We start from the raw sequence: 17,690 nt of genomic DNA on the forward strand, positions 1-17,690 counted from the left end.
ACTTATTTTACTAAAACGTTTATTAATTATTGGTGCATGTATTGCTTGCATGATTGCTTACACGATTGATTGGATGATATATTGATTGATCTATTGATTGATTGATAGATGACTGATTCTGCATTTCTTTACTTTTTTGGTTTGTCTTGGTTCATTTTTGCATCCAAATGTCACGCCTACACCCATTTATTCAAAATGATGACATTTTGAAGACTATTTGTTCATTTTAACTTATTTCAGTTATTATTGGTGCATATATTGCTTGGATGATTGATTAGGCTACATGATTACTAAGTAATTGGATGATTGATTGATTGATTGATTGATTGAGCAATTTTGTCATTTTTAGCAATTATTATACATATTTTAAATACTTTGTTCCCAAACACGATGTCACTTCACATCGTACTTAATGTCATCATTAATCTTTACACAATTGTATATTAGTTTTTAGCTGGCAATATCCTTTCAATTACACGATATTAACATTATGCACGAACTGTTCTTTTGTCAAATATTGCTATCTACTGAAGACAGCATTGTTATCCCAGTGAACACAAATATGTTTTGGAATGTTTTTATAATGGCTGTACATGTTCACGTATTTAAATAAATAAGCTCTCTTTGCTATCAACGTATTTGAAATACTTATTAAATATATGAAATGATATCAGGGTTTCCTTGCTTTTAAGTGCTGGTTTCGAACATTATTTTCTTATTCTGTGTTCTTCCTCTTTTATATTTAGATTATTCTTGCTGATGATCTGCAGTTGGCAGTACAAGTGCCGCAAAACATCATCGTGCACATGGGGAATTGGTCGTTGATCTGCCTGTGCAATCTGACTGGTGAATTTGAAGTGGTTCCACCGCACCGCCATCATCGCTGACTCTCTCTCCTGGACCATACCTCCTGCAACCATCTGGATTTCTTGGCTTGTTGTGCAAAATATGGGCACATCAGTATCAATGAACAGGTCACGGGAGTAATGCGTCTTTGGGGCTGGCAGATGTACTACTTCGCCTTCCAGTAGTAGGAGGAAATCTGACCACGCAATGACCTGTATAATATGTAAAAGACGAAGAAACACATTATTGTGAATATAATTTTACAAGGTATATAGAACACAACTATTGACAGTAATAACTAATACCGTAAAAATTCGTATCCAAGCATCATGTGCCTATTAATGAGTTGCTCAGACAAGAACAAATTTGTAGGGTAGTTAGTTAACTAACTTTTTCATTTTCTTCTTCTTTTTATTGGCAAATATCTGTAACACGGACATTAAATTAAAAGGAAACAATTACAAATTTAAGAAACTAAATGTCGTTCTTATCCCAGTAACTCGTTAATAGCACATTATGTTTATATACGAATTGTTACGATATTAATAATAACCTTTGGGCTCCATCTGAAATCATTTAAAACAATCACTTCTGCAGCCTCTGCACCAATCCAGGCATACGTAGCTGTTGATGGATTGCTGAATGTTTTAAATATGGTGGCTAGAGGCTGAAGAATGAATGTTTTCCCACAGTTGGTAGGACCTGTGATCAGTAGATTTCTATACTTGCCACGTCCCAATTGTAATAGGGACATGACTCCTGTGCTGAATCTGTCGTGAGTAATTGAGTTCCTCTTGAGAATGTCTTTGGCCTGGTCCAACCAAGATCCATTACATCCACATTCAGTATCAAAAGCTTCTCTTAGGATGTCTACCCGACGCATTTGAGCACGCTCAAGAGCACTTTCGGCATTTGCCATATCCCATGCTGTGGATATCACTTCTTCGACGGCCTTCTTACCACGCTTGAATATAAACTCAGCCAGATCCGACTTGCCTTCGACTTTCAGCCTGTTTGCCAAGGCAAGAAGCTGCAAGCGATTCTTTATGTTACTTGCTATGCAGATTTCTCCAACATCAAAAGACGTTAATCTCACTTTCTTCTGCTTCTTACGCGGACGCATGTCATCATTATGGGCTTGACTTGCTTGCAATGTCTGTGGTGGATTGGCTAAGATCGGGTGATCTTCAGATTGAAGAGGTTCATCGTCTTCTTTCGTCACATATAACCATGCAGTATAATAGTTTACATGATTGGCACTAAAATTCACAACGATTGAATGATGGTCTTCCAAGTATTTCTTGGCACGAAGCCATCGTTGCATACGGTTTAATTTTATGGCCATGTGGTAATGCACTCCGCCGTTTTCATGCTGCTCTTTAGCACAAACCCATTGCGTCACTGAGGCAAGTCCCTGAGAGGCGAAAGCATCAGTGACTGCTACAGCAAAAGTTCTCTCGTAGGAAACTGCTGTAAATCAGCCTGACTATAAGTAATCAGATATACTTGGCGGACTTGGTGATTTTGCAAGAGAGCCATATTGTACGTGCATGTATTATAAAACTGTGATCGCAAGTGATGTGAATTTTGAAATGCAAGGCGATCGTGATGATGACTTCACCCTATAAATGTGTACTTAAAATACAAAAGAAAACTCATGTTAAAGAGGCGCCTTATTTATTTCTGACTGCAACACCACAGATTCAAATTAGTTGGAACTTTTCATGTAAAACTCGTGTTACTTTAGTTTCCCATTTTGCTCATATCCATTCAAATAATACGGAGTTAACATTACACAGATGAACTTCGTATTCGGAATGCAAATATGTCAGCTTTATTGAAGAACATCATCACGTCATTTTGCCAATTGAAAGTTGCCAATTGAGGTAATATTAAAGGTTTCCTTCAAACTGTTAAATATATAAGCGTAATGGTGAAAGAAGTTAATTTTACTTACTTGTTATTCAAATGTCATGTGTTATATCAGAATCAATGTAGTATTGATCATGTTCCCACATTCATTTCTTTGTGTATGTATATTTGTAGGGGTTTGGAACGTGTGTATGTGTGTGTGTGTGGGGGGGGTGTAGCTTGTGGTGTAGGGGTGTGTGGGGATAAAGATGTGTGTGTTTACTTATAAGTACTGATAATTAAAAGCACACCCCGTGCCCGTATTCAACTTGTATAACACACACATCATTATCCCAACACATCCCTACACCCACGCTACAGTCACCCCCCCCACCCCCACATTGCAATCCCTACAAACATGTAACACACAAGCAAACAAATGAATGTGGCAACATGATCAATACTACATTGATTCTAATATTACACATGATATTTGAATAACAAGTAATGTAAACACCCCCCATCCCCCCAACCAATGTTGAGCAAAGTCACCTTTTTACCAATATGGCATAACGCAAAATTCAGCAAAAACGATGTTTCAATGACCGCTCCCGAAATAAAAAGATGTGTTTTTCCATCGTTGTTTTTCATCATAAACCTCTATATGTTACATGTTTGTGTGTGAAATTTGAAGTGAATACGACATTCCGTTCCAGAGTTATAGAGCAAAAACGGAAAACAGATGCATTATTTAGGATTTGATTCGGACAATCCAGGAAAAAAAGGTTGGCACAGTTTGCCTGTCTTTTGGTATATCTCTGCCCCACTCCCCAATTCAATGTTGGACCAAGCCATATTGTGAACAGGTCCGTGAGACACTCCAACATTGAATGATGGGGAGTGGGGAAGAATGGATACAGGGGAGTCTGTGCGTCACATATATCGCATGCATGTTTTACTACCCTCTCGAATTGTGATATGGCACGTATTTCAATTAATCAGTGCATGTGTGCCAACTATTAATTTCCCGGGTTGTCCGAATCAATTCTAAAAATATACATCTAATTTCATATTTTGGCTTGTAAAAATAAAACCATAAAAGGTATGGCCACCAAATTTTCAGGGATGAATTTTCACATTCATGTCAATATATCAAAGAAATATTAATGAGATATATTGTGAAATACGGGATTAGTCAAAAGAATAATGTACGAGTGCCGAATATTTTCAGTTTCAAAGTTTTGACAAATCTTCAAAAATATGCATATAATGTCATATTTTGGCTTATAGAATAAAAACCATAAAAGATATGGCCACCAAGTTTTCAGGGATTATTTATCCTATTCATGTTAATATACAAAATGAATATTAACAAAACATATTGCGAAATACGGATATGTCAAAAGAATAATGTATGAGTGCCGATTATTTTCGCAGTTCAAAGCTATGATTAATCTTCAAAACCATCTAATGTCATATTTTGTATTTAATATTTAGTATTATCATATTCTTGTCTCATATTGAGTAACATATTTGTCATTTTTTTTTTTTTATTTGATGGAAAATAAATAAACTTCACTGAACTGTAATATTCTGGATACGACAAGCATTTCATTTGCGTTCTTTTAGGAATTTTAAGAGCATGTAACCTTACCGAGGTGTAAACACGAACTTTTAAAATATTAAACTACTAACATCTTTAAACATGGTTCACTTGATTGGGCTTTCAAATCTTGGAGTGGCAATTTAATTTGTAATATTTCGGAGTTATCATTATACACGCACCAATTTCCCTAAAACATGCGCTTAAAACATGCATGATATAACTAAGACATACCTATTTTGATAGTAATACTATCAAGTTGTGAATTGTTATCATAGTTTTCTTAGATCAAGGAATTAAAATAGTTTAAATTCTTGTTTTACACGCTTATAATTAACAAGTTCACAGTAATCGCCAATATGACACTTAAACACTGATCTTTTCTTTCCATTGATTAATCGATATTTTTCTGATCTCTCCGCCGTCGGGGAGATCAGAAATAGCGGGGAGATCAGAGAGTGGGTGTTCTGTCTTAAATGTGGGTGTATACACCATGGATCGATATAGGGAATCCCGCCTTGGTAATAACCGTGAGATTTAAAGTTTTTAAATTGAATTGTTCATTTAGGTACTATCATTCGAAATAAAAGCATCCCCACACCCTACCTGAGAAAAGCAGTATATGAGTTTGAGCTGAGCCGTTAGTTTTTCCTAAGAGTGGTTTTCAAATTTTATTTAAACATGGTGTTTCGTTCGCCTATTCCCGAAAAGGTTAAGGCCTACGTGAAACTGCTTAGAGAAGAATGTCACATGTCTCTCCGTGCAATTGGTACAAAATGCAAGATTTCTTGGAGTAGCGTGAAACGGATCCTCGACGAAGACAAAGGTAAAAAGGAAAAAAAGAAACGGGTCGCACGTCCAAGAGGACGACCACGGAAGATATCAGAACATGAGGAACGCTACCTACTGCGTGAACTGAAGAAACTCAGACTGTCTGAGGGCACGTTTTCTGTGTCACGCCTAATGACGGCTGCAGGAATTTCAGAAGCTAATGTTACTCGTAGAACTGTGCTGAACGTTCTTCATCGAAACGGGTATAAGTTTAGGCAGACCCGGAAGAAGGGATTACTGACATTAAAAGACCTAAAGAATCGCAAGCAATTTGCTGCACGAATGGTTAAACGGCCCATACATTTTTGGTGTAGAGATGTAGCTTTTTATCTGGATGGTGTCGGTTTCGTGTATAAAACGAACCCACTGGATCAAGCACGAGCACCTAAATCAAGAATTTTTCGGAAAAGAGGAGAAGGCCTATTACGCGGATGTACCACGAAGGGCAGAAAAGAGGGATCTGGTGGCACAGTTGCCAAATTTATAGTAGCAGTATCTCATGGAAAAGGAGTTGTTACTTGCGAACCCTATGACAGCATGAATGGTGACGTTTTTGCCACATTTGTGGACGACAATTTTGAAAACATGCTTGATGTTTGTGACAAAGACACCAATTTGTTTGTCCAGGATGGTGATCCATCACAGAACTCAGCAAAAGCTCTTGCTGCCATAAGACGCGCGAACGCGCAGGTTTTGAACATTCCGGCCCGCAGTCCGGATTTGAACCCTATAGAAACCATCTTTCATATAGGAGGAAAGGCACTGAGAGAAGACGCCATCAAACTGAATCTCTCCAAGGAAAAGTTGGAGGATTTTAAAATAAGGATTGTCAGAACTTTGCACAACATTCCAAAGGACATAATTGATAAGACAATAGAATCAACGAGGACACGACTGCAGCAGATCTTATCAACGGGCGGACAGAGAACGAAATATTAACTTCAGCAGAATTGTTAGTATAATAAAGGTGAGTAATTTTCGAGATTTATATTTAAAGCGTGAACCTCAAAGGAAAAACAAATAGGGCCTACTACTTTTAATAACAAATGCAATAATGATATGCCCTGAGATGGTCCCGAACCGGTGCATACACTATACAGTATACACACTCATGCGTGTCGTGGTGGACAGTTCAACTCTCGCTATTCATTGCGGCACGAAGTAGCGTCACAATCCAGTGCTGAACAAAAATTTGAAAGGTTTAGGCTATGTGTATGCACGTGTGTGGCGTAGTAACACAACAGACGATATACAGTCACAAAAAGGCTGATTTTTCATAATTTTCTTCATTTCACACAACGTTTAATTGATTGGGAATTGTATTTGACACCTTGGCCATCATTTAATCATTTTAAGGACATTATCATGCTTCGTGGGGCAAATTACAAACGGTATACACTTTTATCAAGAAGTAAGTATAATGTATACTAAAAGCTTTTCTTTTTTATACTGTAGACCGTCTTACAACGTGTCTCCCTATGCTGTATATCGTGGCGTATGCCGTTGTGAAGATCGATCCTGATATACAATGGATAACCGCATACCCAAAGTAATCGTACCTCTAATGCATTAAAATGGCAATGGCTGAATGATGTGCATTCGTGTTATGAGTTCTCTACGTTTTTGGCGCACGCCATTCATTGCGTACATTGTACAAAATGAAAATATCTTTTACTATAATGTCTCCGAACATTTCACATGACTGTCAGGGAACATTTGACATAAGATTAAAATGTGTCCAGTTATAAATTTAAAAAGGTTACGGGACAAAACGGGCATGGCAATATTCTATTCAATATTTGCTGGATGGGAGTGCTTGATTGATTGATCAACTGATTGATTGATTGACTGACTGATTTTGCATTTCTTTCCATTTGGCATTTCTCTCTTTGTTCATTTTTTCATCAAAAACTGAGGCCTACATGCAATTAGCCCTATTATAAATAATGTTTGATCTTTTGAATGCTATTTCTTCGTTTTCCATTTCCGTAAATATTCTGTCAATCAGGATGTCGGCCTATATATTGGATCATTGATGACATGATTGATTACATGATCTATTGTTTGATTGATTGATTGAATGGTTGATTGATTCAATGACGCTGCATATCTTTTCTTTTTTTCATCCCAAAGTCACGCCAACACTCAATTATTATAAACAATGCTTGACAATTAATACTATTTTTCCTTTTCAACTTATTTTACTAAAACTTTTATTAATTATTGGTGCATGTATTGCTTGGATAATTGATCACATGATTGATTGGATGATCTATTGTCTGATTGATTGATTGATTGATTAATTGATTGATTGATTGATTGATACATTGACTGATTATAATTTGTTTCTTCAATTTTTCCTTTTCCTTGTTCATTTTTTCATCCAAAATCACGTCTATACTCAATTATTATAAACAATGCTTGACAATTTTAATACTATTTTTTCCTTTTCAACTTATTTTACTAAAACGTTTATTAATTATTGGTGCATGTATTGCTTGCATGATTGCTTACACGATTGATTGGATGATATATTGATTGATCTATTGATTGATTGATAGATGACTGATTCTGCATTTCTTTACTTTTTTGGTTTGTCTTGGTTCATTTTTGCATCCAAATGTCACTATTTGATGACATTTTGAAGACTATTTGTTCATTTTAACTTATTTCAGTTATTATTGGTGCATATATTGCTTGGATGATTGATTAGGCTACATGATTACTAAGTAATTGGATGATTGATTGATTGATTGATTGATTGAGCAATTTTGTCATTTTTAGCAATTATTATACATATTTTAAATACTTTGTTCCCAAACACGATGTCACTTCACATCGTACTTAATGTCATCATTAATCTTTACACAATTGTATATTAGTTTTTAGCTGGCAATATCCTTTCAATTACACGATATTAACATTATGCACGAACTGTTCTTTTGTCAAATATTGCTATCTACTGAAGACAGCATTGTTATCCCAGTGAACACAAATATGTTTTGGAATGTTTTTATAATGGCTGTACATGTTCACGTATTTAAATAAATAAGCTCTCTTTGCTATCAACGTATTTGAAATACTTATTAAATATATGAAATGATATCAGGGTTTCCTTGCTTTTAAGTGCTGGTTTCGAACATTATTTTCTTATTCTGTGTTCTTCCTCTTTTATATTTAGATTATTCTTGCTGATGATCTGCAGTTGGCAGTACAAGTGCCGCAAAACATCGTGCACATGGGGGAATGGGTCGTTGATCTGCCTGTGCAATCTGACTGGTGAATTTGAAGTGGTTCCACCGCACCGCCATCATCGCTGACTCTCTCTCCTGGACCATACCTCCTGCAACCATCTGGATTTCTTGGCTTGTTGTGCAAAATATGGGCACATCAGTATCAATGAACAGGTCACGGGAGTAATGCGTCTTTGGGGCTGGCAGATGTACTACTTCGCCTTCCAGTAGTAGGAGGAAATCTGACCACGCAATGACCTGTATAATATGTAAAAGACGAAGAAACACATTATTGTGAATATAATTTTACAAGGTATATAGAACACAACTATTGACAGTAATAACTAATACCGTAAAATTCGTATCCAAGCATCATGTGCCTATTAATGAGTTGCTCAGACAAGAACAAATTTGTAGGGTAGTTAGTTAACTAACTTTGTCATTTTCTTCTTCTTTTTATTGGCAAATATCTGTAACACGGACATTAAATTAAAAGGGAACAATTACAAATTTAAGAAACTAAATGTCGTTCTTATCCCAGTAACTCGTTAATAGCACATTATGTTTATATACGAATTGTTACGATATTAATAATAACCTTTGGGCTCCATCTGAAATCATTTAAAACAATCACTTCTGCAGCCTCTGCACCAATCCAGGCATACGTAGCTGTTGATGGATTGCTGAATGTTTTAAATATGGTGGCTAGAGGCTGAAGAATGAATGTTTTCCCACAGTTGGTAGGACCTGTGATCAGTAGATTTCTATACTTGCCACGTCCCAATTGTAATAGGGACATGACTCCTGTGCTGAATCTGTCGTGAGTAATTGAGTTCCTCTTGAGAATGTCTTTGGCCTGGTCCAACCAAGATCCATTACATCCACATTCAGTATCAAAAGCTTCTCTTAGGATGTCTACCCGACGCATTTGAGCACGCTCAAGAGCACTTTCGGCATTTGCCATATCCCATGCTGTGGATATCACTTCTTCGACGGCCTTCTTACCACGCTTGAATATAAACTCAGCCAGATCCGACTTGCCTTCGACTTTCAGCCTGTTTGCCAAGGCAAGAAGCTGCAAGCGATTCTTTATGTTACTTGCTATGCAGATTTCTCCAACATCAAAAGACGTTAATCTCACTTTCTTCTGCTTCTTACGCGGACGCATGTCATCATTATGGGCTTGACTTGCTTGCAATGTCTGTGGTGGATTGGCTAAGATCGGGTGATCTTCAGATTGAAGAGGTTCATCGTCTTCTTTCGTCACATATAACCATGCAGTATAATAGTTTACATGATTGGCACTAAAATTCACAACGATTGAATGATGGTCTTCCAAGTATTTCTTGGCACGAAGCCATCGTTGCATACGGTTTAATTTTATGGCCATGTGGTAATGCACTCCGCCGTTTTCATGCTGCTCTTTAGCACAAACCCATTGCGTCACTGAGGCAAGTCCCTGAGAGGCGAAAGCATCAGTGACTGCTACAGCAAAAGTCTCTCTCGTAGGAAACTGCTGTAAATCAGCCTGACTATAAGTAATCAGATATACTTGGCGGACTTGGTGATTTTGCAAGAGAGCCATATTGTACGTGCATGTATTATAAAACTGTGATCGCAAGTGATGTGAATTTTGAAATGCAAGGCGATCGTGATGATGACTTCACCCTATAAATGTGTACTTAAAATACAAAAGAAAACTCATGTTAAAGAGGCGCCTTATTTATTTCTGACTGCAACACCACAGATTCAAATTAGTTGGAACTTTTCATGTAAAACTCGTGTTACTTTAGTTTCCCATTTTGCTCATATCCATTCAAATAATACGGAGTTAACATTACACAGATGAACTTCGTATTCGGAATGCAAATATGTCAGCTTTATTGAAGAACATCATCACGTCATTTTGCCAATTGAAAGTTGCCAATTGAGGTAATATTAAAGGTTTCCTTCAAACTGTTAAATATATAAGCGTAATGGTGAAAGAAGTTAATTTTACTTACTTGTTATTCAAATGTCATGTGTTATATCAGAATCAATGTAGTATTGATCATGTTCCCACATTCATTTCTTTGTGTATGTATATTTGTAGGGTTTGGAACGTGTGTGTGTGTGTGTGTGTGTGTGGGGGGGGGGGTTGTAGCTTGTGGTGTGGGGGTGTGGGGGGGTAAGGATGTGTGGGTTTCCTTATAAGGACTGGTAGTTAAAAGAACACCCCGGGCCCGTATTCAACTTGTATAACACACATCATTATCCCAACACATCCCTACACCCACGCTACAGTCACCCCCCCACCCCACATTGCAATCCCTACAAACATGTAACACACAAGCAAACAAATGAATGTGGCAACATGATCAATACTACATTGATTCTAATATTACACATGATATTTGAATAACAAGTAATGTAAACACCCCCATCCCCCCAACCAATGTTGAGCAAAGTCACCTTTTTACCAATATGGCATAACGCAAAATTCAGCAAAAACGATGTTTCAATGACCGCTCCCGAAATAAAAAGATGTGTTTTTCCATCGTTGTTTTTTCATCATAAACCTCTATATGTTACATGTTTGTGTGTGAAATTTGAAGTGAATACGACATTCCGTTCCAGAGTTATAGAGCAAAAACGGAAAACAGATGCATTATTTAGGATTTGATTCGGACAATCCAGGAAAAAAAGGTTGGCACAGTTTGCCTGTCTTTTGGTATATCTCTGCCCCCACTCCCCCAATTCAATGTTGGACCAAGCCATATTGTGAACAGGTCCGTGAGACACTCCAACATTGAATGATGGGGAGTGGGGAAGAATGGATACAGGGGGAGTCTGTGCGTCACATATATCGCATGCATGTTTTACTACCCTCTCGAATTGTGATATGGCACGTATTTCAATTAATCAGTGCATGTGTGCCAACTATTAATTTCCCGGGTTGTAGTGCGTGGGATACTCCGCGCAGTCAGTTCTGATGACGTCACAGATTTGAGCTCAAAGTGAAAGTCCCACTTTTGGTTCAAGTTCCTTGGGGAATTATTCAAGGTTAAAATTTGTCCATGTAAATTCTGTTCTGTCTGTCATCAAAATAACAGGTGTATTGTCAGTTCTTCTGTGGAGAACTGACCAAGCGGGGCTTCCTGTTTAACACAGAGGATAAGTTCGACTGAACACAGTTTTTCAACATGTTCAAGCTAAAAAAACCATACATCTGCTTATTCAACAGGAATGAGGTTTATATCATAAGCTGGAGAATTTCAATGGCATATCAATGCAATTTGTACGACCTTTGGTTTTCATATACCAAATTGAGATAACTGTCCGACCCAGATATTTTGAGGCCAAAGGGGAAATTCTCCATTGAGAAGTAGTCAGACATGAACTTTTCTAGTTAAAAAAACCCATATATTTTGTGAAGCTATATATAAATCACTTGAAGTCCATTGACTAGATGAAAAAAAGTTCTTTTCAATGCCGTTCACCCCAGGTTGATACTATGAGTAAATCCAAAGATATGAGCTATGGAAGTAAAACAGAGAGGGTTTGACACATGCTTTAGTGGCCGTGTAGTAGTGTGCAGAGCAGATGTCGCGAAGTTTTCATTATGCTATATGCTTGTAGACGAGGTTTTACGGTATGCGTACATTCAGTTCCACACGTAATTATACAAATAATAATAATGAAAACAAAACTAAGGCCCGCTTCTATTCAACGTAGAATATTCGATGCAACATTGTATTTCCAGTAATGTTTAAGGGCTCGTTCAACAACGTTTGCACAGCATTTTTCTGCGACATTACAGCACATCAGACATATATATATATATCTTTAAATTATTTATCTTTAGTTTAATCCCAAGTAAAATAGATTGAAATGTTTTTTGGTTTGAATCTTAATCTTTTTAGACTGATTTCACTATGGCGTGTTTCTCCTAATGTACTGCCAAATAACATGTGTTACATTTTTGGAATATTATATTTGGAATGAGATTTCAAACATTTTTCAAATTTTTTTTTTTTCAACTGAAAAGGATTTGTCCTTAGCCTTCAAAGGATTGAAAGACAATGAAAATCAATCCTTTCTACTAAAAATTCAATTGAAAATGATTTGCTCCTAACTTTAATCGCTAAAAGATTGAGAATCGCTCCTCTTGATTGGAAAAAAAAAAGATACTGGAAGAATTAGTCAAATGATGATCATCATCATTGTGATGATAATATAATGGATTTCTAACAGAAAATTGGGAAAAGATTAGAGAACATGACGTACTAAATATGTTTAAAATTATTTGTAAATGAATATTGGCAGAGGATGATTTAAGCACTTCCCAGCAGGTCTTGCGGTTAGCACAGCTGTGTGCGTAAACATGACACCACTGCCCGCCCACTGCATACACACGTGCATGGTTAAATTTGAATTTGGACAGATATATTTACAATAAATACACCTTCAAAAAGTTGGTCGATTTCACATTTTATGTTATCTACAGAAGGTGTGAATTATCATTCATGCATACATCACTTTAGATCTGAAATCGACCAAATAATGACAACACACGGGCAATTCTAAAACAACATCTTTTGCACAGAGTTCAATGGGATTTGAAAAGTAAAGTGGCAGTTGAAACTCTAGTGATAACACATTTACAGTGCATGATGGGGCTTCCTTAAATCATCCTCTGGAATATTGGGGTGGGGTCAAAGCGAATGTTCATTTATATGTTTAATAGCTGAATGACGTATTGCATTCACCGGTGTAGAGAAACGCACGCAAACTGTCAAAAATATATTACTGATCATTATCTAACCCAAACAAAAACACACACTGGAGTTTAATATTTCAAAACAATCACAAGGCATTGCAAGTTGGCATATTACTCTATCATTTCAAAAAATCATAATCGTGATGAGAATCGTCTGTTTTCAATTCCGGCTTCGATTCCCAATGTTTGCAATTCCGGGTTCGATTCCCAATCTATTCAAAACCATACCTGATCCGTGATAGTGATCCTCCTCATAATCATGATCATCATGATCATCATCATGATCATGATCGTCTGCATGATCATGATCGTCTGCATGATCATGATCATGATCGTCTGCATGATGATGATCATGATCGTCTGCATGATCGTCGTATCCTGGCATCATGATTTGAGTGGTTCCTTTGAGGCTGAGACCCACACATGCTACAACCAAGGCAACAACGGAAACCACCAATGCCATTACCACCAGCACCAGTAGAATTCGACCGTTTTCACTAGACATTTTGGGAGCGAGGTTTTCAGTCGATTTTGATGATTCCATTACCAAGATAGGATGTCGACTACACCTGCAAGTTAGAGAGAGAATGGGAAAAAACAATAGATGCAAAGTCGATGATGTCGGATATAATCGAAAAAATGCGAATTATACCACTATAAACGGGCTATATTAAACAATTTCAAATTTTCAAGTGGATATTCTTGTCTGACGTCATTATAATGTCTTTCTATTGAGCATCCATAATTTTTAAATTATAGCGAACTTGTTGTTTGTCCGTCCATGCGTTAAGAGAAGTAAAAAGTGATACATGGTTCGTTGTGATGTCTTTTGTATGCAAATCATGACCCACCCAACAAGGTTATTGATTTTTGTATATTATAGTTGAAATATTTTTTGCTCCATTGATAGTTTTTGTCATTATCTTGATTATAGAAAATGTTAGATTGTATGTGTAAACCTGTTTCAGATAAAAGACCTTCACCATGTTCACGACTTTTTGGTGGATGTCCAATTGTAATTTTTTTTTATATATTTGGGTGCTGAACATAAATATGATTAATGAATTAATGTATGACTGGCTTTAACAAAGCCATTAACAAAGCCACGGACCCTAGCTCGAGATAAGTAATGCAATGTTGTTCTAACGAATATGGTTTGATGACGAAAATTCGATGATATATTTCTACCATGCAGATATTCTGCGTAACATGATAATCGATTTTAAGTCATCAAACATTCGTTAGAACTTTTAAGTTCTAACGAATGTTTAAAAACATTACTGAGAATAGAATTAAAGGAGGATTTCGTGATCCTAGCATCCTCTTTTTATGAAGTTATCCACGAAAAAAGCTTATTCCCAAAATCACTATACCAGAACTAAATTCAAATTTGACGATATTTTTGCAAAACGAATTAATCTGCAAGAAATTTTTGGTACATAAACATTATGTAGCCAGAGGTTTCCATAAAAATCTGAACTTTTTTTTGAAAAAAGTGCGGGGATGAAGCTGTGAATCGCGAAATGCCCTTTTAAATGGAAATAGATTAAATAACGAAGACGTGTTACATCAAAATCAAACTACGTCGAAATACTTTGTCTGGAGCGGCTCGAGCTAGGGCCCGTGGCTTTGTTAAAGCCGTACATTCATTTATTCATATTTATATTCAACACTCAAACATCATAAAAAATACAAATGTACACATTTTAAACCAGAATGTACATATTTAAATCCATAAAATACAGGAAAGTGATTAGCACCAGTATAAAAAACGACAGAAATGACCCAACGAGACAATTCTTAAAATTCAAAAACGTACATAACTCATTAACAACAATAAATCACGCAAGTTTTCTAAGTATATGTGGCTGGACGCGGCGAATGAGCCGTAAACTCGGCAAACTTCATTTCGAGCTACAGGTGAAAATATATGCAAATCTCGTATTTTGGCGAAGTTGAGATTTTTGCAGATTTGAAATGTTTAAGCTTTCTTCTAAACACATACAAAGTTTTATTTTAAAGAAATAAGTGGAAATATGAAATAATCTACATTTTCTGAGGCCCATCTGATGAATGGTGATTTTGCTTCCCTAACTTTGAACGCGTTTTTCTTGGTTTCGCGTTTTGATTCATGGCAACCTATAACAAGCCATAACTTCGCTTCTGATTGTCATTATGAAGTTCATTGAGGTGTCATTTTAATCCCTGAAACATGCTCTTTGCAAATATGTAAAAAAGTACAAATGACCAGAGGGGGACTTTACGGCTTATTCGAGGTGTCCAGGCACATATGATTTGTATAATGAATTTGTATAGCAAAACATTAAAGTGTTATTTTTCAATAATTGATTTAGATAATGTAAATCGACTAAGTATCTCAGGTATATTAGTCTCAGGTATTAGACGAAACGTAGCAGGTTGCAAGTTCCAGTTCCAGATTGAATTCAAAACTTTGTGAGTTATCACTACTATTTAGCATTTTGGATAAAGAATATAACAAAATCACAATTTGACCGATACATTATGCCGGCATTACTTTACTTCCACGGATCCTATCTGCCATCTCTTACAAATTTGCTTTTGTAATTATTTAATTTAAGAAATAAACTTGCATATTCTAATTCAGTATTATCGTATATCATTTTACAGTATACACAATAAATGATACCAGTTTTAGAATGAACACTGTCAAAAAAGAGGGGTAAATTTCGACAATGGTTTAAAATGCAGATCCGTGGGATGAGCCCGGAAGATGAGGTACAAATATATTGGTTTAACCTTATTTCATATGTATTTAAACGATTGCTATTTCTTTAACCCTCTTTATTTTTGAGTAGAATAATTACATTTTTTAATATTTAAATACCTTGAGTGAAGTCCAAAGTCTCCAGCTGAAGAAATCCAGAAAGCCCCGATGGTTTGCCGCTGCACTGAGCAAAGCAAGGTGTGTACGTGTCTAGAGTAGGCCTACCTTTAAATTAAATCGGAGCCGCCGGCAGATAATTTAAAGATCTTCAATACATTGAAGGTCCTTAGTGTGATTATGAATAATTTGCATTCAGATATGTTTGTACCTGGTACAGTGTTGCCATAATCGCGCTCATGGTTATAACAAAACGCGATGACTTGAAACCGGGCTTGAAACCATGAACATACAGAACATGATCAATGATAAAAAACAATAATAATAATAAACAAATAAACAAACGAGGACACTAACATTAACAAAGATAAGCAGTGTAAACGAAACTCGGGGCTAGTGGACTTTTAAAAGAAAAACGGGTGCTTTCAATGATAGTAATAACTTACTTAACAAGTTTTAACCACCGTAGACCGTGAGTAAAGATGATGATTATGGCCTAATTTCTTTATTAATTACCTGAAATTAAGGGATCTAAAATGAGCGTTTATTGCGTTTCGACAGTATTTTTTGTGGGACATGAGAGCACCTCAGACCTATCGAATTGCATTCTGAATACGAAGCATGTCTTTCTGATATCAAATAATTTTCATTTTTTGAAAATCACAATATAATACAAATTTTATGACAAATTATAAAAATATGATATTTTTCAAATTTTTGATATATAACAGTCCTCGAAATTAATTATATAAATCTAATGATATATTCTTAAAGTGTATGTAGCAGGGACGAAAAGCCGACAGTCAATTGAAAATTTTGACCTTTCATATTGAAGATATGGATTTTTTCCCAAAAGACCTAATTTTTTTGGTGTTTTGGGAAAAAAATCCATATCTTCAATACGAAAGGTCAAAATTTTCAATTGATCGTCGGCTTTTCATCCCACCTACATACACTTCAAGTATAAAACATCAGATTTATAAAGTTTACTTCAATTCAAGTACTGTTAAATATCAAAAATATCAATTTTTAATGATTTGCCATAAAATGTGTATTAAATTGCGAATTTCAAAAAATGAAAATTATTTGATATCAGAAGGCCATTCTTCGTATTCAGAATGCAATTCGATATGTCTGATGTGCTCTAATGTCCCACAATAAATACTGTCCAAACGTTCATACCCCAGCCCTTTATATTTTATACGAGTAATATAGGACTGCGTAGCTGTTGTGTCAAAATATTCCCAGAAATTGAATGCCAAAAATAACAAATTGTACAATTATGTTAGTTTCGACGACCTAGTAAAAAGTTGATTTTAAAAAATGTCTGTTTTAGTATATAAAAGTTATGGAGTTCGATATTTCGTATTAAACAATTTTCTCTGTGATATTTAAACAATATCTTCAACAATAGCTTACAAATTGAGGCAGTCATGATCATTGATACCCAGATGGTATGGACTGAGTGATATCTTTATCATGAAAAATAAACCCAATTGGGCGGCTACTTTGTAACACTGGCATCACTTATTTTACCTTGGTTGTGAGCAAATAATGATCTCAGAAACCTCAGTGTAAGTTGAGACTATATAATAGGCTCAGGTAGGCCTATAATAGTCTCAGGTGTAAGTGTCGCCTCAATTGTGTTCGATGAACTAAATCGAACATCGATCAACTGATGTTATTCTTATCCTATTTACAATT

The 17,690-nt window shown here is 36.0% G+C and overlaps 1 protein-coding gene across 1 annotated transcript in view; it reads right to left on the bottom strand.

Annotated features, from left to right (window-relative positions):
- LOC140157171 (uncharacterized) overlaps positions 1-16,169 on the bottom strand; it is a 35,603-nt gene extending 19,434 nt beyond the window's left edge. Inside the window, exons 1-2 of the mRNA XM_072180271.1 lie at positions 15,990-16,169; positions 13,352-13,692 (exon numbers count right to left, since the gene is read on the bottom strand). Of these exons, the coding sequence (XP_072036372.1) occupies positions 13,352-13,667 (316 nt within the window). The 5' untranslated portion in view covers positions 13,668-13,692; positions 15,990-16,169. The remainder of the gene's footprint in view (positions 1-13,351; positions 13,693-15,989) is intronic.
- Between the last annotated feature and the right edge of the window lie 1,521 nt (positions 16,170-17,690).

The sequence above is a fragment of the Amphiura filiformis genome, chromosome 7 (assembly GCF_039555335.1).
Source record: "Amphiura filiformis chromosome 7, Afil_fr2py, whole genome shotgun sequence".
Lineage (NCBI taxonomy): Eukaryota > Metazoa > Echinodermata > Ophiuroidea > Amphilepidida > Amphiuridae > Amphiura > Amphiura filiformis.